The 27,787-nt window shown below is 38.2% G+C and overlaps 1 protein-coding gene across 3 annotated transcripts in view; it reads left to right on the top strand.

Annotated features, from left to right (window-relative positions):
- Positions 1-27,787, top strand: part of LOC136835648 (formin-2-like) — a 344,992-nt gene that overhangs the window by 258,604 nt on the left and 58,601 nt on the right. For all 3 annotated transcript variants that reach the window (XM_067099461.1, XM_067099464.1, XM_067099463.1), the window contains 4 exons: positions 454-541; positions 9,182-9,243; positions 9,351-9,430; positions 20,869-20,998. In XM_067099461.1, coding sequence (XP_066955562.1) covers positions 454-541; positions 9,182-9,243; positions 9,351-9,430; positions 20,869-20,998 — 360 coding nt within the window. The remainder of the gene's footprint in view (positions 1-453; positions 542-9,181; positions 9,244-9,350; positions 9,431-20,868; positions 20,999-27,787) is intronic.

Here is a 27,787-nt window from a genome sequence, read left to right as displayed (position 1 = left end):
AAACATCAGATGAGAAGAGGCTGTAATAGATTGGGAAGTCTTATCAGCCAATTACCTATGGTTTGGATGTTTTTTCATGTGCAATTTAGAATTTTGTGTCGCATATTGGTAATAAAGGATTTTGTAAAGTAATAGGTTTGTTTTTAGGAAACTGAGATTGATAACAACCATGCTCATTTTTATATGCTGTTCCCAACTGATATAGCATAGTTGGACTTGAGTTCAACCTGGAATAAAGTTTGTTAGGCACTGAACCCAACACAGACTTTTTCATTGCAAATGATTTTACTTAATTGCATCATTTTCCCTTAAGATTATCATCAGTACTGTACAGTATTTAGAAACTTCACACCAAGAATTTTACTTTTAATAGAAATATATACTATACAGAATAACAATATTTCAACTTTGTGTGAAAGATTATGCTATGATTGTCCTTTTTTCTTTCATTAGGTGGCCAAAGTCTTAGACAGCAAACGATCCCAGAATGTTGGAATTTTCATTACAAGTCAACATCTAGATATAGCAGATGTTGAGAATGGTAAGTAATTCCAATTCTGTGTATATCTAATATATATATATATATATATATATATATATATATATATATATATATATATATATATATATATATATATATATATATATATATATATATATATGTGTGTGTGTGTGTATATATGTATATATATATATATATATATATATATATATATATATATATATATATATATATATATATATAAATATATATATATATATATATATATATATATATATATATATATATATATATATATATATATATATATATATATATATATATATATATATATATTTCCACGAAGGAAAAAGTGAAACAGCAGAGTTGTTGCTAGGCCACTCGACACAACAGTCCCTTACAAGCAGACTGATGAAAAATATAAAAGTAAGTTTACAAGAAAGCTCGCATAATTGACAGATGACATACAGATATCCCTGAGGAAGGGGATTATAAAGAACAGATGCACCTGGAATCCAACACAGTTGAAGAATTAGTGGACCTACCAAAACAAAGGTAAATCTTTGAGGTTTTATGAAGGATTAGGCCCAACTGGTTCAAAAGCAGGAAGGAGTCAATCAAAGGATTTTACAGGGGAAGAGACTAACCACCAAAAATGACCTTGGAATGAATAAGTTGATTACATATTTATAAAGGTACAACTCATTTTCTTCTTTTAGGAAACAATAAAAATTTCTGCAAAATGAACATTTAAAAAAAACTATTAAACATACAAATACATACAAAACATATACAAGGTAACTAATTAGTAATTGTCAGTTACTTTATCTTTAAGATCATTCTTGAATATTTTACTAATATAGGGGTCCAAATAATACATGCCAGGGGTAAGGTTGAAATTACAGCTGGAAGTAAGCTGTATAATTGCAGATTCTAAAAGATTTCTTGAAGAGAAATCTTTTGATCTGGCAATCACTGAACTATCAATCCAGTTGATCCTGTGTGAGTTTTCACTTGAATGAATATTGCATAGGGTGTTTGCCCAGTTTTGATAGAATACTCATGCTGCTTAATTCTTACTTTTAAATCCATACAAGATTGACCTATATAAAAAGAAGAGCAGTCTAAACATGGAATTTTATATATGTTATTGTTTTCCTTGGGACAGTTTTTTATTAACATTCCTTTTAGTATGCTATTATAGGAAAAAAAACAGGTTGACATTAAAAGATTTTAACAGTGATTTTATGGTTTCAAAATCACTAAAAAATGGCAGGCAAAAAATGTTCTTAGGGGTTTCTTTCTCCAGGTTACTTTCGCTATAAAACTTTTTGTGGGCTTTATTATAACAAATATCAAGTATATGTGAAGGGTAACATCAACCTGTTCCTATTTTCCTTATGTATTCTAGTTCTTGATCCAAATATTGGGACTGACAATGCGCAGTGCTCGTAAAACATAGAAGAAAAAAATGGACATTTTCATATTAAGGCGGTGGCCTGGAGAGAGATGGACATAACATAAGTTGTTGGTTGTTTCATATAAATACTGAATTTGCATTGAAGTAGTTCTCTATGTATTAAAACATCTAAGAAAGGGAGACAATTGTCCTTTTCCAATTCTAAAGTACGGTAAATTTAATGGATGATACCTGGTTATTTAAAGTAGAGAGTAAATCTTTTACATCAGTACCAACAGGCACAACAATTAAAATATCATCAAAATATCTGTATCACTTTAAAGGAGTATAAATGATATTAGGTAAATGATAGTTCCAAGTAACGGGGACAAGAGCTGGGTAATATATTTTGAAAGTTTATGTGATATTGAGCCAAAAGTGCTAATAATAGGCCCCACAGAATTATTTTCTTTGTGGAAATTTTACTGACAGCTGACCTATTAGTTCTTTATCTTCAAGGATTTTTTCATTGTGCTATTGAAATTTTTTATGGCTTGAACAATGGGGTTTTTTGTTATTTTTTTGTAAGTTGTATCATCATCCAGTAAGCTGCATACGTGATATGTAGTTAGCTTTATCTAAAATTACAATACTGTTTGACTTATCAGCTTTTGTGATGTGGATTGTATTGTCTATTTTAAGATTGGTCAAGCTTTTCTCATAACGAGCAGGGAAATTACTTTCATGACTAACACTTGCAGCTCCATAAACAACACCTTTAATTATGTCAACATGATTTTGAGGAAGATCACAATATTGTTCGAATTTACATACGGACGATGCAAACGTTAAAGCAGAGGGTCTGTTCGATATAAAGGAGGATAAACCATATTCGAAGTGCACTCGCAACATTTTCACTTATTTGTTTACTTGACAAGTTTACAGCACAATCCTTATGTGTACTGTTAGTCCAGTCACTGCTATCAATGAGATTATTTAGTTTTCTGTCTTACAAAGTTTTCCATATATTTCTTACTGCAGCGAATCCTTCTAATCAACCGGGATAGAATGATTGAATGAAATTCTAGCTTTTTCTAATTCCTTAAATTTTTTTCTCTTCTTGCTTTGTGGTTGCTAGGTGGCATTTTAATATTATGGCACTGAATTCATTGAATGGGTGATGGTCATATCTTCTTAAATGATGTGGTAGCAAAGGTTTAAGGAGCACGTGTGCAAACAGGCACTTCTAGTTGAATTATAGTCGAATGTGCAGCCAAAAGAGACTTGAAGAAGGTAGTGATTATGCATCTCAAAAGAGAAAACAGTATAGTGAAAGTAAAAAAGAGAAAACAGTATAGTGAAAGTAAACGTAGCGCTCATTATGTATAAATGATTCATGAAGATATGGAATGTGATGATTGTATAAATAAAGGCAAGTGCCACAAAGGAAAAAATTAAACAACGGACTGGTTACTAGGCCTTTCGACACAATGGTCCTTTACCAGCAGACTGATGAAAAGTATAAAAATAAGTTTACAAGAAAGCTCCTATAATTGCCAGATGATATGCAGATATCCCTGAAGATGGGGATTATAAAGGAGCAGATGCACCTGTTGGATTCCAGGTGCATCTGTTCCTTATGTACTGTATGTATGTATATTATATATATATATATATATATATATATATATATATATATATATATATATATATATATATATATATATATATATATATATATATATATATATATATATATATATATATATATATATATATATATATATACAGTAGACCCTTGACTCACGAACACAATCCGTTCCTAGACCTTGGTCGTGTTCGAAATTGTTCGCGACTCGGAGCTAATCTCCCCATAAGGTTTAATGGGAATAATATTAATTGGTTCTCGACCCCTACGAACCAATATATATTATGTATATTTTGCCTTATTTTACACAGATAATGTAAAAGTCAGTGTAAAAAACCTTAATATATCTAATAATATAATTTAAAATGGTAAACTAACACTATAAAAACGTTTGTAAAGTGAACACTTACTATGACTGGCAAGACTTCTGGCTTGACGGACAAGAGAAGAGGAGGGTGGTGGGTGGGGAGGAGGTTATTGTGTGGAAGGAGACCCTCCCCATCCAGGTCGGGAGATCTCGTTCCAGAGATTCAACTCTTCTAGGTTTTTGGTGAACTTTTAATCACAAACTTATCCAATGTCTGTTGCCTTTTCCTTCCTTGCATAACTCTTCTGAAATGGCTCATTAAATTTTCATTGAGCATATTCACGATCCTGTTCGTAACAATTTTGTCCGGATGATACAATTCAAGGAAGCACTGGACATCATTCCACTTTTCCAATGCGGCTTTTATCACATCACTGCTGACATCTGTAACTTCCTCCCCATCCTCCTCTTCGTCAGTTGATTGCTCCCGAGCAAGTTGCTCCTGCTGCTCTTTGTGGAGTTGAACAAGTTCGTCCGCAGTCAAATCTTCTGAATGTTCAGCGACCAATTCTTCAACATCTTCGTCGTTGACTTGTAGACCCATACTGTTGCCCATGGACACAATTTCTTGCACAATCTCTGCATCGAAGCCCTCAAAGTCACGGACAGTTACGCACTGGGGCCAAAGTTTCCGCCACGCAGAATTTAATGTGCGGTACGTAACTTCAGTCCATGCGTTATCAATGAGGGTTATGCAGTGAAAAACATTAAAGTGCGTCTTCCAAAATTCTTTTAAGGTTAATTTTGTCTCTTCAGTTACACGGAAGCATCTGGAGAAGAGCGCCTTCGTATATAATTTCTTAAAATTGCTAATGACTTGTTGGTCCATGGGCTGGAGAACAGAGGTCGTGTTGGGTGGAAGGAACTTGAACTGAATGAAGTCATGTTCACTGCAGTCAGCCAAGTACGAAGGGTGTGCCGGGGCATTATCCATGATCAGAAGGCACCGCAGGGGCAGCTTGTTCTCTGTTAGGTACTGACTAACGGTCGGCGCAAACACTTCATCAATCCACTCCATAAACAAACTCCGTGTCACCCATGCTTTTGTATTGGCCCTCCACATTACAGGCAGTCTGGCCTTATTTACGTTGTGCTGCTTAAAGGCACGCGGGTTATTTGAATGGTAGACAAGTAGCGGCTTTAGTTTCAAGTCGCCACTTGCGTTTGAGCATAACAAAAGCGTAAGCCTGTCCTTCATTGGCTTGTGGCCTGGGAGCGCCTTCTCTTCTTGGGTGATAAATGTCCTGTTGGGCATCTTCTTCCAGAAGAGGCCCGTTTCATCACAATTGAAAATCTGTTGAGCGACGTATCCTTCGGCCTCCACGAACTCGGCAAACTCGGTCACGAATGCCTCAGCAGCAGCCTTGTCTGCGCTAGCAGCCTCGCCATGCCTAATTACAGAGTGAATGCCAGTTCTCTTCTTGAAGTTATCAAACCACCCTTTACTAGCCTTAAAATCATCTGGCGTGGCACTAGTAGAAGGAGTTTTCTTCAGCAAACTCTGATACACTTGCCGAGTTTTTTCGCAGATGATCGGCTCGTTTACACTATCACCTGCCATCTGTTTCTCATGTACCCACTTCAAAATGATTTTTTCTGTCTCTTCGAGGGTTTGCGATCTCATCTTGGTTAGTACTGTCACTCCCTTCGCAACATTTGCTTCTTTAATGGCATCCTTGTTTTTCAAAATTGTCGAAATTGTCGACTTGGCCATCTTGTACTCACTTGCGATATCGGGTCACGCGAACACCACGTTCAAACTTTTCTATAATTTCTTTCTTTATTTCAATGGTTATCTTCCTCTGCACCCTCTTCTCACCATCACTCTTCACTTTCTTACTTTCACCACCACTCTTCACTTTCTTAGGGCCCATTATGAAGAAAATCACAAGTTTTAGCGCAAAAAATGCTAAACGAATTGACGAACGTCTTGTACACAATGAGATGAGACAAAGAGTGATGCGTGGGTGACGCCGTGCGTGGGAGGCTGGAAGATGGCTGGTCCCATGGCAACTCAAACGCTCTCACGTGTGCTGGGCGATTTCGCGCATTTTCAAATGTTTGTGTCTAAAAATTAGTTTGTGAAACAAAGTGAATTGTTATTTTCAGAAATTTCCAGCATTTTCAAATGTTCATGTCTCAAAATTAGTTCATGACCCAAACAGAATTTTTATTTTCCGCATTATTTTTTGTTCGTATCTCAAAGTTAGTTCGTAAGTCAAGGGTGAAATTTTACCTATAATTTTGGTCGGGGATCGAGTTGTGCGGGTCAATGCGTTCGTGAGTCAAGGGTCTACTGTATATATATATATATATATATATATATATATATATATATATATATATACATACAGGTTGACCATCACTAATCCGGCAATCAGTAGTCCGGAACAATCAGTAATCCAGCACAAATTTTGGCTGAGTAATTTCCAATGTTTCCGCACTAATTTTCAAATTTCCCGGTCGCTCGCTAACTCGCTCACTGGCACTTGATTTGGTGGCGCAGTGTGCTGCATCAACAAACTGATAGCCTAGCCTACATGATACTGAACTCTATTCACATATTATTAGTATTATACAAACATCAACATGACAAATGTGCATCTTTTAAAAAGTTATGCTTTACTACATTGTTTCCAATTGTATTATAAATTGCGATCAATGTTTTGTTTTGGGAATCGGTATCGCGGTGTTTATTTCGCCGCATTTAACTCAGTTCAAAGCGCTTTTCTTGCTTCTAGTTAGCGTAAATGAATATGGATACTTTATTTATTTGGGACACGGATATTTTTCGTTATACGAAGTGTTTTAATTCGAAATATAACTTAAATACGTTTCGTTGTGAAATTAATTTAGCTATTTTTTCGTCAATATATGACGTTCGCGGGAATCACGGCTGGCCGTTTTGGGGGCATGTTTGTTTTGTGTAAAAAAAAAATCAAGATTCCGTTTGCTATTTTCTCTTGATTTCATCATAATACGAGCTTTACGTATTTATCTTTTATCTGCGTGAAAACAGTAGTAATTTGTATTCTTTCATGCCCAGTAGTTTTGATTAAAATACATTCTCTCCAGTTTTATTTACGGTCAAGTTTCATCCATGTTGCCAATGCACGATAATTTATAGTCATTAGGAGCTTGAACATTGTTTTTTCAGCTTCAGCTACAACTTACAGCTTTAAGTTACTGTAGCAGTATATTTTCCTGCCGATTTTTTCTCCAAAGCGAATAAGGGTATAGTGTAAAAAATATATCGGTCATATTGTACAGTACTTAACGTCATTTGTAACATAACTATGGTAATTTTGTATTACCGTACGATGGTTAAAATACAAGCAAAACCGTTGTTATCTGATACGATTATTAGCAAAACAACAGTTTCCGTTCGGTTGTTTATGGCTGTACGCATTTTTGCAAGAGTATAACATTACTAACAATACTTTTATCATTCTCTATTACTTTTTTAACTAGCAAATGGAATAAAGAGATGGAGGAAAAGAAGTTTTTCTATTGTTTGGTCTCTCTCGCTGCCTGATATTTACCTGCTGCCTGCGCCTCTTGTATAATTCTAAAAATATTTCCTAAATATTTTTGTACCGGTATTAATTGCTAATCCCATCGTAATTGTAAACTCAAAATATCGTAACTCGAGCACTACCTGTATTTGATAATTCTCTTTTCTTTATTATCCAACTGATTTATGGGATATTTTAATTCTAAGATGATGTGCTTAGCTACTGGGTTTCGTGTATTCTAGCCTAATAAATGGCTAATCCGCAAATGGCTAATCCGGCACCCTCCAGGTCCCAGTGATGCCGGATTAGTGATGGTCAACCTGTATGTATATATATAGAGTATATATATGTATATATATATATATATATATATATATATATATATATATATATATATATAAATAAATATATATATAAATATATATATATATATATATATATATATATATATATATATATATATATATAATAAATATATAAATATATATATATATATATATATATAATTATATATTTCTTATATATATATATATATATATATATATATATATATAAATATATAAATATATATATATATATATATTATATGAATAAATATATATATATATATATATATATATATATATATATATATATATATATATAATATATATATATATATATATATATATATATATATAGATATATAGATATATATATATATATATATATATATATATATATATATATATATATATATATATATATATATATATATATATATATATATATATATATATACACATGTATACAGTATATCAGTATATATATATGTGTGTATGTATATACTGTGTGTATATATATATATATATATATATATATATATATATATATATATATATATATATATATATATATATATATATATATATATATATATATATATATATATATATATATATATATATATATATATATATATTGAACACAACTCAGACATGTTTATAGCCATTTTTTATAATCACCAATTCAGTTTTCAAGAACTGAATTATGTTTGGAACATAATTCAAATTGGTTTCAAGCCATTTTTCATAATTTGAGGATGTCTATTTTGAAGACTTGAATGCCATTGAACACAATTCAGACCCATTTAAATGCCACACCCTTAGTTTCCACACAGTTCAGTCCTGTTTTAAAGTAATTTACTGTAGCTTGTGGATGTCTGTTTTCAAGAATTGAACTACCATGGAACAGAATTCAGATAATTGTAAAGCAGTTTTCCTTAATTCCTCTATGCAGATTTCCAAGCATGAACTACCATGGAACACAATTCAGGTTTTTTAATTTTTTTGAACTGTTTTCTTAGTTTCAGGATTTTGTTTTTCAAGAGCCGAGTTACCAGTAAAACAATTGAAACTTGTTTATTACCATTTTCATTCATTCTAATGTCTGTTTTCAAGTATTGAATTTTCATGGAAAACCAGTCAGTCCAATTTAAAGTCATTTTTCTTAGTCCCAGATTCAGTATTTAATCACTAAGGAACAATTCAGACTTGTTGAATGTCATTTTCCGTATTTTGTTAATGTTCATGTTCAAGAATTTTAACTACCATTAAAAGCAATAGTTTATGTATGTGTGTACTGTATATTTCTCCACAGTTTGAGGGAATTCAGATGTTACCTGTATTTTATAATACGCATGAATTTTGTATGAACTAAGTTTAAAGTTATTGTACAGCATTTGGATAATTTTTCATTTCTTTTTTTCCAGCTGTGTATAACTTCGATACTTCAGTGCTTGATGAAGAAGTCCTACAGCAAGTATATGAAGTGGTATGTTATTTGAAGCAGTTATTTTTGCCATATGAATAGCTTGACTTAAGCCTTATAAATAAGGTACATTGCTAGATCATTCAGACATGAAATATTTTTACTTTCAGAGGGGAAGTGAAGCAGAAATTAATATGATAAAAGCACAACTTGAAGCGGCACCAGATATACCTTTGGATAAACCAGAACAGTGAGTATAATATTTCAAAAGCTATGTAAAAAAAAAAAAAAAAAATCAAGAGACATGAGGTACTTTGTGTTCATGAGTTTTTACAGTAAGGGGTCACATCACTTTTTTCCATTTCTAGGGCACAGCCCTCTAAAAGATATTTTCCTTAAGAATTGGAGTTTTTCTTGGTTTACTGTTATGGTCACAAAAATTGAATATCAGCAGTATTAATGGTAATGTTAATATTTATAGTGTAATGAAAACTGATGCTTTAGGCACCTGGCCCTCTTCCATACCATCCATAAAATTACGAATTGAACCGAAGTAACCCAGCAATCATAAGCATTGAAACAGTATTCTTTTACTGTGCATTCCAGTACATATATTTATATCTCTGTACAGATGAAAGAGCAAAAAAGAAGAATACTAATTTTTAAAACAAAAATGATAGAATAAAAGCATATAAGAACAGGGGAAAATTATTAACACATATAAAAGTAACAATTGATAAAGCATCTATGAGCACTCACCTCTACCACATGCAGTCATAATGCTTTTTTCAGCTTGGTACACGTATGTAGGACAGTGAAAGAGCAATAAAAGCAATGGCTATGATGGATTGCCATATATGATGACAAGTTTGCGCACAATTATCTTTATTGCTATGCATATAATTCAGGTAACTTCACATCAGAATATTTTGTTTGAAGTACATGGGCTAATAGATTATAGTGTTTTCATGTCATCGAAATGGAATAACCAAATATAGATGTCCAGTCAAATAAATTATAAGATTGTTAGCAATAATGTACTGTATATAAAGAATTTTATATACACTTCACTTAGTGCCTCATTACTCTGTAACATCCAGGCCTCAAACCATTTGTGAACTTTGCATTGTTTTTCCCATAAGTTAGATTCAGCATATTTTCTTGTATTTAAATTTATTACTCTAATATATTTCTTTTGTAAACAAAAGGAAAACTTTTTATGAGGCAGTTTGTTGACAGAAATTTTACTGATATAAAGTCTTACCCTTTCAAAGAAAGATTAGCAGATCAGCAGAATAGGAACCTAATCACACAAAATTTTAAACTTGCTCATATATCAGAGGAAAAAGCTGGAGGTCGTAGTACAGTATATCAGAATTAATTTCTATCAAATTTACCATATATTTTAATTAGACATTTATTATGGCTGACTTTTATGTCAGTGTCTAAAAATAACCTAACATACGTGGGTTCTTATTAGAGGTACAAACCTTAAGAACTCATAAGATGTGAAGTGCTCACTAAAAAATGGCAGAAGCAATGGTTTAAAAATGAAAACAAAGAGACAAATTTAAAACTATGCCACAATAAAATCTTAAATGGTATCAATATCAGATAATTGGCATTTTAATGTAGTTTGTTGTTGTAACTAAGAAAATTAAAACCTAGGTCAGTATTTTATGGTTGAAATGACTATTTTCAGACGTCCAGAAAATGGTTAAACCAAGATGAAAATGAATCATTTCATTTTCAAATACCTAATTTTTTACAAAGTTGTGCCAAAATTAATGGTATATATTGTGTGATCAGTCTGTGGCTTACCAATTTAATTATGCTAATTCCAAATCCATTCCCATCTGATTCATTAGACAAAATGCCCCAGAAGTGATCATTATGCACTGAATAATATATTCTGGAAGTAACAGATTATCATTGGCATGTTTATTCACATCCTAATGAATCCCATTCAGTTGCAGCATGCTGCTAAATACTAAAAATATCAACAGTAAGGACAGTAATTGCAAAATAAGACAATGCAATACAGGTTGAGACTCTGTAACTAAAAATTCTATGGTTTGGCATGTTTTTCATCATTGCTCCTTTGCTTTTTTTGAGTAATAAAGTCAGTTTTGGCTTATTGTTCATTTATTTCTATAACAAATAAAAAAATTCAAACATGAATGCATTACTGCATATCATGTATATTACCTACCATATGTGTCTCTCTCTGTTTATCAGATGCTTAATGCACAGGAAAAAAAATAATTATCACAGGGGGAGACAGAAATTGTTTGGGATGTCAGCTAACTCCTGATGTCAGGAGGTGGTTCTGTGGGCAACGGGCTGTTTCTCATAAAATGGATCATGGTTTCATTTTGTATTGCATATATTTAGTGAGGTCAGTGCAGTTGCAAGGTAAAGGTCTGGGGAGGATATCAAGTGGAAAACTATTTTAACAAATATTTACATAGGTGAAATTAATGATGGTGTTCCCAAGAATGGTGAAATTGGAGTTGGTGGTGAAATTAATAAAATGATTAACAAATCTCAACTATATATTCAATAAGCTTTCCATGTTAATAATTCACTGGGATGTCACAAGTTAATAATAACTGTCATTTATGATTAGTGTAAGAGGCTATTTCCCATTTTGTCACTTTATAAAAAGATTTTCTGCAAATACATATCCATTTCTTAATTCATTTTGATGAATTTATAATAAATTGACTCTGAAATGGATGATACCTCTTACAAAACAGTGTACAAATTCAGTTGCAAAAACAACAAGTTTTTTCAGTAAGATTGCATATTTCTCTGTGTTATACTTGATGAAAACATTCCTTGAAGATCTGCTAATAATATATACAGAAAGTAACAAACTCTGATGTTATTTTAAGTGAAGAGAAGACACATCAATAAGAAAACTTGAGCTTTAGTGATGGCTAAGTGTTCTACATTGGACAGTAGATGATGCACAAGTGTTTGCCAATAAAATGCAGCCTCAAGATGAACACGTTAAAATAAAGGACTATTTCTGACAAGATTTGCAGTGAATGATATTTCTCAATCAGACTAGTTTCTGCAAATGACTTGATTATTTGCTTGGCAAAATTCGTGCCTGGGTTAATTTCACCCACAAAATTTCATTTACCATTGTCAATTTCTCCAATTTCGAATCCCCAAAAAATGAACATACTGTAATGCAAAAGTAGTAAGCTTAGGCTAAACAGAAAGTCTTCAGAAATTTATCAGTTGAAGGCAATTGTAGGAATTTCAAAATTCTTTTGTTGAAGGAGCTGTGAAATTTGTGTTGTCAGGTAGACAGTGCACTTATAAAGTGGTTGAAGCTGAGACGTAATGAAGGGGCAGCATTCCCAGGGCGATGCTTATTGACCAGGCCAAAAAACCCTGTTTGGAAGCATAAACCCACAGTGTGCTACGCATGCCTCATATTAATGCTTTGACATCTAACAACTGCCATCGCTATCAGTGATACTTAATTTTCAACAGGGAATGAATTCCCACCCATTAGTTCCGTTTGAGTTATGCTTATGGGTTACAGTAGCCATTCAGGACCAAATTCAAGAGAGGCTCCTCTCTTTGCCTTGTTCAGCACTAGCGTAACACAGAGTTGCCAGATCATTTTTACTTAGATGCCTAATGGCAAGAATGCAGACCATGGTGAGAGTGATTTTTTTCTCCTAAGTCTGTGCCATATGATTGTAAAATTTTTTATTGTGTTGACTTTTGTTAATTAGTCATAGAAATATGGCCATGTATGATGGTTGATTATAATTAAATTCCTTGCTTCCTGAAATGTAATGTTTGTTTCCACAAAAGATATTACCATAAGCTGGAGCACTATTTTATGGTGATAGGTCTTAAAGGGAAGTTCAACAATGAATAAATTTCAGTACAGAAGAAATTTAGTGTAAATAGGCGAGTATTCACCTCCTCTGCATTACTTTACTTTGTTTCTGCATTTCCATCACACTTATGTTGCATATACAGGTAATGCAATGAGAATAAAGTGGCAAAATGCTTTGGAGTTACATCCGTTTATCTCATCATTGCCGTGTAAATAAGAATTGAATTGATTAATTTGTCTCGTGTTTCACAACTAAATTAACTCATTTTTAACACAAAATCATTCAAAATATCATACAGCATATTCACCTAAGTTGTTTGAAAGTGAAAAGTGACAACTGATTTTTATCTTTTACACTTTAACATTTATAGTGTACTGTATAGACATTTTTGACATAGTAATTACATTATTATTGCAATGAAAATCTTAGCATTTTTGAGACTTTTTGATATAGCATTTAGTATTCTGTGACACATTGTTATTGCTATAAAAAGGGCAATTTCACAATGATATAGGTAGATGTTTTGTTTAAAGATAAGAGAAAAAATAATGGTTTGATAATAAGATTTGAAATTGCATATTGCTGCAGTGGTCCTAAAGCAGCGTTACCTAGTACGGTATGGGTTAATAGTTGCATTATATCCTGTATTAAGCTTGGTTCTACTTTTGTGAACCAAGCTATATGTATGTGGAATAAGCATTTGGAGTTGCCTTAAGTGGTCTTGAGGTAAATTTCTGTAGTCTAGCAATGGCCAAATCCCAAACTGCCTAATTAAAGAGGTTCAGCCTCTAGTACAATAGCACAGTACAATGGTAAACAATAAGAGTAAGAAATTCCCATTCCTGTATGAATGTGATTCCTAGGGCAATAAGAATGGCACCTCAAAACATTGCTAACTGTCAGAAAAAAATAGAAATACTTGAGTATGTCAACAGAGCTCTTTGCCTAATACAAAAATATTACTTTTATACCCAGTCTCAGTACGCCCATTTCCATTCACTGGAAAAAATGTGAAAGTATACCAGAACAGTGTAAAGTAATGGCAGATGCAATGAACTATGACAGTGCAGTACAAAGACTACTGTAATTATGGTAGAAAATTATAAGAAGGAGAGTAGAAATAACAATAAAGAATTCATGGTTTCAATGGTGTTCTGTCTCTGCAAATTCAGCTCAAAGAAACAAAAGGTTCAATTACGGGCAAGCATTATAAGAGTGACCCAAAGCCTGGAAGTAAATGTTAGTATGGATAAATTTCTTCCTGTGACTCAGACTGAGGAGGAACAGCACCATATTGATGTTTTTATTTTGGTTCCTGCAGCTCTTGCTAAACCACTAGATAATCTTCAACCCACTTTTGAAACAAAATTGTTTCAATAGATCCATGTTTGGCTGTTAACTCCTTCCACATTTACATAATTGCCACTTGAGATCGCATATGTAATTCTAAAGCTTTCATTTATGAGAGTGAACATTCGATGACGGCTTCAAGGCTTTTCTACCTTCCAGGATTGCTTTTATTTATTCCAGTGGTATCCAGGGTCCAGTAGAGAAAAGGATGTCTTTATATTGCCTTTGGTTTTGTTGGTGCAAAACTGATACTATTAAATTCACGTTTGAATATTTTTTTCTAATAGGTTTCAATCACTTTCTTTGCCAGTGGATCTTTTTGTAATACATAATCCAAATACAGATCATATAGTTTGAGGATGTCATGGTGCAAAAATAGTTTTGTTCCAACACACATAAGAACCTATGTTTTCATATACAGGCAGTCCCGGTTATCGGTGGGGTTCCGTTCCCGACGGCGTGACGACAACCGAAAATCGCTGGTAACTGAAAATCGGTGATAATAGCACTGATCCCTGGTTAGCGGCGCCGATAACCATTTAGGGGTGCTGATAACCGATTAGCGGCGCTGCCAATAAGAGATGATCAGCGCCGTTAACCGGTTATCAGCGACGAAAATCTGGTTATCGTCGTCGCTAGACAAGTGCCGTAAAACCGGATCGCCAGTAACCGAGGCTGCCGATAACCGGGGACTGCCTGTATGGAGTAATTCGCGCTTACTTACCTTTGGTTGTTCTCGATTCATCTCTGAAAAACAAAATCATAACACTACCTGGGTCACATGGTGTGACCCAACATACTTCGCCTTTGTCTTCGCAGCCATACTTGTGTTCACACGTTTCCGATTCGTCTCTCTTGTTTCGCGTTCATACTGTTTTCTTCTAGTCTGTGTGATAGTGAGTATGTACTCCTGGTGCCTAGTATTTGTCTGAACCTGTTTACTGTATTTCGTGTTGATATCTTCAATTCTGTAGTTATTATTGCTGTTGCTGTGCATTGGGCTTGGGTCTTTGTCCCTGAGTGCAGAACAAAGGAGTGAAGGAGCGAGTGTATCCCACATGCGTTCTACCTCTCAGGACACGTAAACAGTGCAGTTTAGTGTTGTTTCTTTGTGAGGGGGATCCCATCCCAAGCTTTCATAATGCAATTAAAAACTTTTTGTGTCATTCTGTGAGATCTTTTCGGGTTTGGGGAAGTGATTTCAGTGTCCACGTGATCGCACCTGTGCATGTTTTTTCCCCACACCCAAGCATTAGTGTGCTTTTTATTTCTTCCTGCAGTGATGGAAAAGAATGGGAAACCCAAAGTGTGGCATTGCGTGGGCAAAAACAAGCCCTGCGGCAAATTCATGTCACGTATAGGCGTTGACCCCCATTCCGTGTGCATCTCTTGCAAGGAGTCAGGAATGCTGAACACTTTTCATGTGAAGAGTGATCAGCATGGCTCTCTGCCTTCCAGTAAGAAGAAAACCAACCAGGTTTGGCAAGCTCTTTGGCAGGCCTTCAAGGAAGAGTTTCAGACGGTGACAAGATGGAGTCGGGGGACCACCCCTCCCGACACGGATCACCAAGACGGTGGACCAGTGGGAAGTCAGGGAAGTGCTGCCTCTCAGGTTCGGGAACGGCGCCACCCTGAAGGCGGCCACAGCAGAGCAGGGTCCTGTGCTTCCCATTAACGTTCCAGATGGTGGTCACTAGGACGGGACAGTGGGCACGGCACCATATCCCACTCAGCCTCCCAGCAATGCCAGGTACCAGACAACCACCCAATGGAACAGGAGATACCAGGACCATTGACTTTGGCAGGTGCCACGTACGAGGAAGATATGGAATCCTCCCTTCTGGGTCTTCCAGATGAGGAGGGTAGGGTAGCTTCCCAGACTTAATCCTCAAGACCCATAGAAAGTTGGATCTACCAGAACCGGAGAATGCAGCATCCAAAGACTATCCCAACTTCTACATGGAGCATATGTCAGATAGCATCCCAGAAGCCAAGCCAAACAAACCATTCAACTTCCTTGGTCTCTGCTGGTAGCAAGCATTATGAGGGAGTTGGGTGGCCTAGTAGCAGGGATGAAAGGCTCCCTAGCCTCTGCCAGGTCCCAAAAATTACTGCCCCCACCTTTTCCCCACCAACCCAAGTACTATGTCCCAGAAGAGGCCGGCTCTCTTCTGAGGAATGTGAATGCAGCGGTCTGCCACCTTTCAGGCAACTTCCCACTGGATAGTCTTTCAAATTGGCTCCATATTCAACAGTGGGGAAATGATGAACCACAAGGTGATGCTGGGAAGGGCACTGGGGGGCATCTTTTGGCTTGACATGTGCCAAGGGGTGTGGATGAAAGATGTGAAGGAGGTTGTACCATCCAAGAAATGGCATGCCACGAAGGAGTACATGGCTCCAGTGGGGAAGGCTCCATCTTACATGGCCAGTCATGTGGCTGAAGCTTGGACTAATATCATTCTCAAAAGGAGGGATTCCTTTTGTCATTGGCTCCGAGGCACATCTTGGCTGATAGTTGGCTGGGGCTGAGGAATAGCCCCCCTCATGGATGTATCTGTGTACTTTCCTTTAGAGTTGCTGAGCCAGGCGGTGACTGAGAAGAAAGAAGATGCAAAGGACTCCCTCTCGGCAGCCTTGCTCAGCTCAGCTCCAAGAGGGCAGTCGATTGGCGCGATGGCCCAGAGTAGGCCCACGCTGGCCTCAAGACAGTCGTTTCCCCCTTGATTTTGACAATAGGTCCTCCCAACCCCTCAGGGAAAACCACAAGAGGAAGGAAAGCAGTCCTTCCAGGCCTTCCAGCCCCTCTGTCCTGAGAAGCGCAACAGGATGAGGAAGAGACAGGGCACTAGGTGAGGTTTGGACCTTTCCACCCCCGGATCAGATGGTGGGCTGTCTGGGGAACAAGTGGCCAGAGTGGCAGCGGTGTGGAGTGGAGAAATGGACAATCCAGACCCACCAGCACCAAGTTCCTTCTTACCGGATAGACTTGCCCAAGGAGAGAACCCTACAGTGGGAGATAGGAGACATGCTACAGAAGGGGGCAGGAGAAGTAGTGGAGGACAACACTCCGGGTTTCTACAGCCACCTCTTCCTGGTGGAGAGAGCATCAGGTGGATGGAGACCCGTCATAGATCTGTCAACACTGAACAGCTTCATACGGCCTTGGTGGCAATCAGGGAGGGAGACTTCATGGTCTTGTTGGATCTTCAAGACACATATCTCTACATCCCGATACACCCCTCCCCCGGAAGTTCCTGCATTTTGTCTCCAGGAAGGTCACTTATCAATTCAGGGCCCCCTGCTTTGGCCTCACGACAACCCCCCAAGTATTCACCTGGGTGTTTCAACTGCGTGTTGGAATGGTCACACAGGAGGGGCATCGGACTATGGAGGTACATGGACGACTGGCTCATTCTAGCACTCTCAGCAGAGCAAGCCGCAAGAGACAGGGACACAGTTCTGCAGGTACCTGGGAATTTTGATCAACCCCACAAAGTCAGACCTAGTTCTGACACAGAGGATCAGATACCTGGGCATGGTAACAGACACAGTGAGAGCAAATGCCTACCCTTCACAAGAAAGGATAGCCAGGTTCCTAAAAATATCCAGCTCCTTCCTGTCCAACCCTTGCCAATGAAAGAAGAAGTGGCAAGCCATGATCGGTCACCTGGTGTCCTTAGAAAAATTGGTACCCAGGGGCAGGACCCATATCTGTTGCTTGCAATGGAGAATGAAGGAGAAGGACAGATGGAATGCACAGTCCGACACAGGGCTGATAAGTGTGACAACATAAAACCTGGAGGACCTACAGTGGTGGAGGAACCCAGAAAACCATCTGAAGGGAGTATAGTTAAATTGCCCATCCCCGGAGATGCTGGTATACTCAGACACATCCTTAAGGGGCTGGGGTGCCCATCTGAACAGCACATGCATTTCAAGGAAGTGGGATGAGCAGCAACATCATTATCACATCAATGTTTTGGATATTCGAGCAGTCTGGCTGGCTTTCCAACACTTTCAAGATCTCCTCCAAAGGAAAACCACAGTGGTCAAGCTCGACAACACCTCATTGGTCTCATACTTAAACAAGCAAGGAGATACAATGTCCCACCTGAACAGTGTAGCTGTAGAAATGCACAAATGGTCAGAAATTAAGGGACTGATGCTGACAGCCAGGTACATTCCTTGGAAAAAAAAAACATTGTGGCTGACTAATTAAGCAGGGCAGATAAGATAGTGGGAATGGAATGGTCTTTAGAATAGGGCATAGCGTGCAGGTTACTCAAGTTGTGGGTGGGTCCCACATTGGATCTTTTTGCAACAGCAAGGAACAACAAGTTGCCCCTGTATTGTGCTCTAGTACTCGATGAAAGAGCCGTCCTGCAAGACGACTTCCAGCACCCATGGGACAACCTAGACATATATGCCTTACCCTCATCCAGCCAACTTCGGAAAGTCATCAGCAGGCTGTTCATGTCCCAAGGTCTGAGGATGATGCTCGTAGCTCCAAAGTGGCCCTTAGCAGAGTGGTACGCAGACCTTCTCCACCTGCTGGTAGACATCCCAAGGCAGCTACCCTCTACCTCCCCACCCTGCTGAAGCAAGAGCACAATGGCCTGTTGCATTGGGCAGTGACCTCCCTCCAACTTCATGGATGGAGACTATCCAGCAACTCCTTGGAAAGAAAGGTTTTCCAGGAGAAGTTGCTGCAGTCATTGCCATTCCCCTCAAACCCTCTTCCCTCAGTCTGTACCAGGGAAAATGGAAGGTCTTCCTTTGTTGGTGCAGTGAGAGGGGCCTCCATCCCCTCAAATCAGCTTTGAAGGATGAGGCAGAGTTCCTCCTTTTCCTGTGCCAGGAGGAGCACCGTTCCTTGTCAGCAAATAAAGGCTATAGGTCCTCCCTCTCCTGGGTATTCAGACCTAGAGGCATAGACCTGTCAGCATCATGGGAGTTGTCAAACATGGTTAGAAACTTCGAGAAGAGTTGCCTTCCTCAAGAATTGAAACCCCCAGAATGGTACGTCACTAAAGGCACTGGCATCAACAGAGAGAGTGGGCAAACTTCATGCCCTCTCATACGACATGACCCACACCCATAGACGGACATCGATGGGCTTTACCTTCCTCCAGAGTTTGAGGTGAAGACCCAGAACCCCTCCACACTTGACCCAAAGTTTGATGGTATTTATGTTCCTTCACTTAAGGACTTCATAGGGAAAGAACAAGACGAAATGGTGCCATGCCCTGTCAGAGCTTTGAGAGCCTTCCTTAAACATACAGCCCCCCACAGACCAGTCTGTCATAGAATGTTCTTAAGAATGGGTCGAGAGAAGAGGGAGGTATCAAGGAAAACTATCTCGTTCTGGCTGAGAGAGGTAGTTGAGAGGGCATACTATTTGGACGGTAGCAAAGACCTTGCCCCAGCCAGAGTCAGGGCTCACAACGTCAGAGGGATAGGATTGGTGGTGGCGTTCAAAAAGAACCACTCGGTAGGTCAGGTCCTTCGGGTTGGGATCTGGAAAAGGCAGATGACATTCACCTCTTTCTACCTCAAGGATGTAGCACACAAGTCCTTAGATACCTTCATCTTTGGCTGCACAACAGGTCATTTAATGATTTAGAGCCCTACTGGAGCTCCATTGGGAGGGAAAGGCGTCGTCAGCTACATTGTTAAGGAAAAGTGAGTACGGTACATCAGCTTGCACCCTTGCGTACCCTTGGGGGCATCAAGAGGTAACATTCCCACATGTTTACCTGAAAGATCGTCTTCCAACCTTCAGATGAGGCTCCATATATGAAAGTGTAGGTTTGTATATGTGTCAGAACAAATACCAAATTAAAAAAAATTGTATTTTTCCTGACATACAAACCTACGCTTTGATATAGGTGAAGTTACCCTCCTTGTACCATCCCACATAGTATCGATCTCTCACTCCTTATAGGCGGTTGAGTGGAGCTGCATATGGGCTGTCTCACACAATGGGTGAGGTAGGTTGGGTCGTGACCCAGATAGCGTTAGGATTTTGTTTTTCAGAGACGATTCAAGAACGCCCGAAGCTAGGTAAGTGGGGATTACTCCATATATGAAACATAAATTTATATGTTGGGAAAAATACAAATTTTTTTAATTTGGTATACTCTTGATAAGACCACAGTGGACTTATTTATAGTATCTAAATTTCTATATACTGCACAAATCAGTTGTTGCAACAACTTTTCAGGTGCCATTAATTTCTTCAAACAACAACTTGGAATTCTCTAGAATTCCATCATTTTTACTGACACTGCAGGTGAATTTTCATGTCACAGATGCATTCTTAGTAATTTCATTTTTGTGATTTTTGAAAATTTTTGATATTTTGAAAGTGACCAATTACCCTTTACAAAATATTTATAATGGTTATAGGTGTATTTTTCTAGAGAACAGATAATATGCATTCTCAGGCTTATGGTTTTCATTTCAGGTTTCTTCTTGATTTATCTCGTATCAATGAATTTGCAGAGAGGAGTGCCTGCTTTATGTTCCAGGCTACTTTTGCTGAAGAACTGGACATAATACATGGCAGAGTTGATATGATGCGAACTACAATGAAAGTAAGTATTATTAGAGGAGAGACTTACCATATGACAAAGTAGCATCTGTTAAGAATTTTTATTTTTCAAACTGTCTAAGAAGAAGAATAATAATTTCTAAAGTATACAAGCTTTTTGTACACAACTCAGAAGTTTTCATATACAAGTCAGTGTAACCTGTCAAACATGTCAAATATAATGACATACTGACCGCAAGGGTAGATGTTGCCACTCAAGGTCAAATAAATGTTGCCACATAGTAGCCAAATACCCTATGAAGGATACTGAAAAATTCTCTCTCTCTCTCTCTCTCTCTCTCTCTCTCTCTCTCTCTCTCTCTCTCTCTCTCTCTCTCTCTCTCTCTCTCTCTCTCTCTCTCTCTCTCTCTCTCTCATAAATCACGAATTTTTTCCATCTTTTGACATCTAACTTAAGAACAACTTCTCTATTTCTCGTTCCAAAGTTATTCTCTCTTTCTTTGTCATAATATTTAAGAACAAACTCTCTCTCTCTCTCTCTCTCTCTCTCTCTCTCTCTCTCTCTCTCTCTCTCTCTCTCTCTCTCTCTCTCTCTCTCTCTCTCTCTCTCTCAAAAATGATACTCAGAATGTGAGAGATGGATAGTTAGATAGATAGATAGAAAGGGAGAGTGTTTGATAAAAGAAATTCTCTCTCTCTCTCTCTCTCTCTCTCTCTCTCTCTCTTGGCTGTAAGGGTTGGATGTACGTACGTATATATTTTTAAGGGTAAAACTTTTAAGATGACTTTGAAATTATATTAATATAATTTCAATGATTAATACAGTAATAGGATAATAGTTTAAGGTATATTTGATGTGGGGTGCTAGTTGAAGGTATATGTTTGGTATTTGAACTTTCAAGATAGGCAGTTATAAGCATTTTTAGAGGGGGGATTGTTAACTATTTGCAGATTTTAACTATTTGCAGGGAATTGTGGTATGAATCCCTGTGAATATGGGGTGTTTATTGTTATATACATGTATATATATATATATATATATATATATATATATATATATATATATATATATATATATATATATATATATATATATATATATATATATATATATATATATATATATATACACATATAAATATATATACATATATACTTTTCAGGAATAGTTTTTCTTCGTAGACAATTTTCGTTAAAAACAATCGATTTAGTGACATCAATAAGTATTTTGCAGGAATCTTCATATCGCCAGAATTTTTTCCAATTCTCATGTGTCAATCTTCAGTGAATAATACACAAACTTCTATCTTCTATTTATTGTTTTCTGTCACAAACTAACTTAGTAGCAACCATAATTATGAAAAACAGCGCTGCTCTCGTGGGACTGAAGGAGATGTGTATAAATTCATACGCCCAGAGGAGATGTGTAAATCTTGCAACAAAACCTACATCGGACACACTACTATGATCCTTCAGAGGCAAATGCTGGCCCACAGAAACCAAGTAGCCATATACCAGCATTTTTATTGATACACATGATAGAAAGCCACCCCTACAAGAACTGATCAAAGGTGCCCAGGCCATCCATAAAGAAAGCAACTATGGCTGTCTTTTAATAGCAGAAGCGGTAAGCATTGCTATTCAAAAACCAATTCCCAATATCCAGCAAGAGTCAGATCACATACTCCCTTCCAGCAGGAAGAGGAACATGCGAGCAAACCCAGACCAAACAGTGCACCCCCAAGTGGTAGACACATGGTGCCCGGCAAGAAATGCAAGAGTGACCAAGGAAGCATAAGTAACACCTCGCAGGTCCTTGAGGCCTCACCCAACATGAACCATGAATGGCATCTAATGGTTGATATCTGAAAAATAGTTTTTGTACAAATACACAATTTTTGTAAATATGATATACACACACATACCATTTATTATACATAAATTAGTTATAAATATAACCTTGTCATACATTATAATTTTTTTGTGAGTTTTCTGAAACATGCACTTATAAATTTTATGCACAACCATTAGGTAAATTCTGAACATATTGTTTTGTAATTAGAATATTCATTCCACATATGAATGGCATACATAAAGCTTTTGACTCCAAAAAGTGGTTCATCCTTTTAATCCCTGGACCAATCACCACTTAAGTCTATTTTTCCTTCTGCATGAAGAGCCAAAATCATTGTAAAACCAGATTGTAAGCATCTTGCATAACGAGAATTTTGTCGTTACTCAGGACTTTTATATAACTACAGATTCACCAGTCTACCTGTCAGCCTGCTTGGTTTGAGTTTCGACATTTCCCTCCAGAGAACAGTACCATGGCAACCCTGGCAAAGAGACCCACCCTCTCCAGGCATTCCTGAAACTGGCCCCCCTCCTGATGACTACGACACTTTTATGATCGTCAATAATAAGAATAAAAGAGGAAGAACCAGGTCAGTTTCAAATGTCAGTGAAGTCACTTGGAAGGATATGAGAACCTCTAATTCAGAGAATCAACCATCAGTGACAAATACAGTCTCCTTGTGTGATTTCCCATCGATGCTAAAATTGAGAGTTAAGCAGGAGGAGGGGCAAACTTTTTATGCAGCTGTGATGGCCCTAGAGACTAGGATTCGCAGCATCAAGATCAAGGCAAGACTGAACTTAGGGGCAATTTACAATTACCCCCGAGGACCAGCAGTCAGTGGAATTACTGAAAAGGGATCCTTTGTGCCTCCTGCTTGACCCAGCAGAGAATACGATGAAGGGGGATAATCTGCAATTATCCCTTATCCCTTCCTCTAGAACCCATCCTAGCCCTTCCCTACATCATGGAAGCCACAGGCATGTTGCCAAGATGGCAGGCTGACCAGGGAAGTGTTGACTGTCTTCAAAGGAGAGATGCCCCAGAGAATTACCCTCAGGATCTGGGGCTCCTTCCTGACCAAGGAGTACATGCCTGAAACTCTTGAGGTGCTACAGATGCCACAGCTTCAGGCATCATCAGAAGAATTGCACCGGCCATCAGATTTTGTGGAGTGTGTAGCCATAGGCATGCCTCAGAGGTATGCCTCAAGAGACATAAAAACATGCAGCACATGAAGCCTTGGTTCCAGAACTGCAAGCAGCCACACCACGCTTGGTTTAAAGGATAGAATTTGGCAAATGATGGGCATCCCTCAACCTGCCCAACCTTGACCGTATCCTCAGCCACTACCATCACTTCCTGTGCAACCTCCACCCAATCCCAGACCCGATCCCAGAACAGCCCCATCTTATCATCCACCCACATCACCGTCTCCTCTCCCTCCTACTCCTACTCCCAAACCTCAGCCTCAATGGAACCTTAACCATCTTCATCCCTTGCCTGTGCCCCTAATACCTTACCACCTGTTTCCCCCCTCCCCTCCTCCTTTTCCTACATTTCTTCTTCTTCACAGCCTCCCACCACTTCCTTTCCCTCTTCTTCCTCTGACAGCTCTGTCTCTTCCTCCCTCTACAGGAGTTTCACGAGCAGTTGAAAAAAGGCCCAACACAATGCACTGTGAGAAAGAAAGGGCCCAACCTTGTCACCATAGGAGCAGTTGAAAAAAGGCCCAACACAATGCACTGTGAGAGAGAAAGGGCCAACCTTTTCATGATAGAAAAGTGAACATGACATTAAGCAAGTGAAGGAGAGTAAAGTGGAAAAAGCCCTCCTGGGGCTCTTGAAGAGTATCTAGGGGAGACTCGCTTAGTATGGATGGAGATGGTGGAGACCCTGTGAATGACCAGAGTGATAGTCACGAGTCAAACGACAGTTTAAAAATTTTACAGTGGAATGCAAACACTGTGAATGCCAAATATGCATTGTTACAGTCACAGGTATTGCCAGGAAAGCATGACATTGTTCTCCTACAAGACTGTTAAAATATTGGCAAATACCTTGTTAAACATTCATAATATTTATAAAGGACCTGATAAAAATTTTGAGGGAGAAAGCCTGTTTAATGCAGCCTCCATTGGAAACACCATTGCAGGAGATTTTAATGCACACCACCCTTGTTTCCTCTCGCCAAGCGCAACGAATGCAGCAGGAAGACATCTGAATTTTCAGATGGAGGAATTCCCAGTTGTGAAATTATTAAATGACAGAAACGAAGCAACACGCCGCCATGGAGGGAGACTGGATTTAGCTTTCGTATCCAGCAACCTTCAAGAAGAACAAAGAGGTAAAGAAAATACCACCCCATCCACCCCCACCAGTGGGCTGGAGGCCGGATTTAGCTGACTGGTTCGCCTTTCAGAGTTTTATGATGAGATGGGCAACTGAGTACATCCTTTCTCCTGCTCATGACACAAATGAACTGCAAGGAAACTTTTCAAAAAGCCTTTAGAGTGCTGTGGATGTGTCCATGCTAAAGAAATCTTTCAGAAAAACCCAAACCTTCACAAAGATTCTTGGTATTATAATTCAAGGATCAAAGAAACAAATGCAAGAGTGAATAGAACAAGGAAGCTTTTCAGGTGGCATCCCATAGATGACATGCTTGCAGTGTTGAGAGAAGTTGTCTCTCATACTTCACAAGTAGCCAGCAAAGTTGGGAGAGAAACCTGGCTACAATACCTGGCTTGCAATACACCAGGCAATACAGATACACCCTCAACAAAGGGACAGACTGCACCAGAATTGGATATATCACACAGCATACTTAAGAATATTGGTACACCAGCCAAGGAATTGTACCTCCACAGTCAATAATGCATATGTAGAACGTGTCAGGCCTAGGCTGTGGAATCAGCAAAACACACAGCCTATCCTGAAGCCAGAAGAACCAAACTCTTACAGGGCCATCTCTCTCATCAGCTGCACAGAAAAAACAGCTGAGAGAATGATTTTAAATAGGCTCCTCTGGAAAACTAGGCCCCTGCATCAGCATCTTTATGCCTACAGGGAGAGTGTAGGCACACGAGTGTATAGCAGGTGTTGTGATGAAAATAGATGAAATGCATGCAGTGTTGTGAGAAATCATCTCTCATACTACACAAGTAGCCAGCAAAGTTAGGAGAGAAACCTGGCTACAGTGTGTGCGCAGACAACCCGTCTAACCCCTATTGCAAAAATAAGGCAGTGGTTTGACATAGTATCTGGGAAAGGAAGGAAAAAGCAAGCCCACCATTCCAACCCGCAGAGAGAGGCTGACAGATTAGCAGAACACTTTGCAAACAGGAAGAGATCAGTACATCTGCCTTAGTCACACAAGACAGGCAAAATGTTCTCAACCCTGAAAGATGGAGAAGAAACAATATGGCTTGCAATACACCAGACAATTCGGATACACCCTCAAAAAAGGGACAGACACTGCACCAGAAATGGATATGATTACACACAGCATACTTAAGAATATTGGTATACCAGCCAAGGAAGTGTACCTCCTCAATCAATAAAACATATGTGGAACATAATTCAAGCCAAGACTATGGAATCAGCAAAACAAACAGCCTATCCCGAAGCCAAAAGAACCAAACTGTTACAGGGCCATCTGTTTCATCAGCTGCACAGAAAAAACAGCTGAGAGAATGATCTTAAATAGGCTCCTCTGGAAAACTGGAACCCTGCATCAGCATCTTTATGCCTACTGGGAGGGTGTAGGCACACAAGAGTGTATAGCAGATGTTATGACCACAGTCAACGACAGAAGAGCAATTGTGGTATTTCTCAACTTAGAGAAACATGAAATTGCCAGTGCCGCGGCTATCCTCATGTCCTTACTGGAAAAAAGGTAAGAGGATACCTCTTAGCATGGACCAGAGAATGTATTCAAAATAGAGAAGCCAGAGTCACCTTCCAGGGAGCCACTTCAGAGTTCTTAGACTAGAAAATGGAACTCCTCGAGGAGGAATTTGCAGCCCTTTCCTCTTTAATGTATTGATGGAGAAATTAGCTACAATCAACTTTCCTACAGGAGTCAAAATTTTCATTTATGCAGATGTCTGCACCATGAGCACAGACAAAAATGAAGCTCACCAGAAAATGCAGAGAGCATTAATGCAGATAGAAAGTAATATGTTGATTTTGGTTTAGAGATCAACACTGCCAAACCAAAGCAGTAGCAAATTAAATACAGTCAAGAGCTAAATGAGCTACTGCTAAAGGAAGAACCCATTGAGTGGGTAGAAAACTACTTATACGTGGGAGTAAACATAAACAGTTATCACCAAACAAGGAAATTGAAAGGCACCATGTGTCAGACTTTTAAAGACCACCTACATTCAAACTATTAGGTCTAAAGTTGAGTATGCAGCCCTAGTAATCAAATCCTTGCAAAGCAATTAATGGAAGACACCGGAAGTAATTCAGAATAGTGCTTTGAGTCTCATCACAGGAACTCCAGTGTGGACAAGATTATGCATTCTGAGAGCAGAAACTAGATTGCAATTGCTGGCATATACTGTAGAATAAGTCAAAGGAATGCAGCTATCCAGTTGACAACAATATTCGTCCACTGAAACATGCAATGAGCAGGTGTATAAACCTGCATGAAGAATTAGAGCCCCCCAAAACCTACGATAGTAGCCTCCTTGCAATCTTGAGGATTGGTATGCAGGAGAACGCTGCTGTGACCAAGAATGGCACCCCCTCTGAAGCATACACAGAACCAGCACCTTGGGAACCAGAGCTCTTCAAGATAAACTTTGCAACCCTCCCAGCGAGCAGGGCCACTTGCACACCTCAAGAGTTGCAACAAGCTGCTCAAGATGGAATTGACAGAACAGCAGCACCCAATTTATATTTCACTGATGGATCAGTTGATCCCAACATTCCAGCAGCAGCAGCAGCAGCAGTCTATTTGGCCTCATT

The sequence above is a fragment of the Macrobrachium rosenbergii genome, chromosome 55, assembly GCF_040412425.1.
Source record: "Macrobrachium rosenbergii isolate ZJJX-2024 chromosome 55, ASM4041242v1, whole genome shotgun sequence".
Classification (NCBI taxonomy): domain Eukaryota; kingdom Metazoa; phylum Arthropoda; class Malacostraca; order Decapoda; family Palaemonidae; genus Macrobrachium; species Macrobrachium rosenbergii.
Note: the sequence above shows the minus strand (reverse complement) of the source record. Positions and strands in the feature narration are given on the sequence as shown.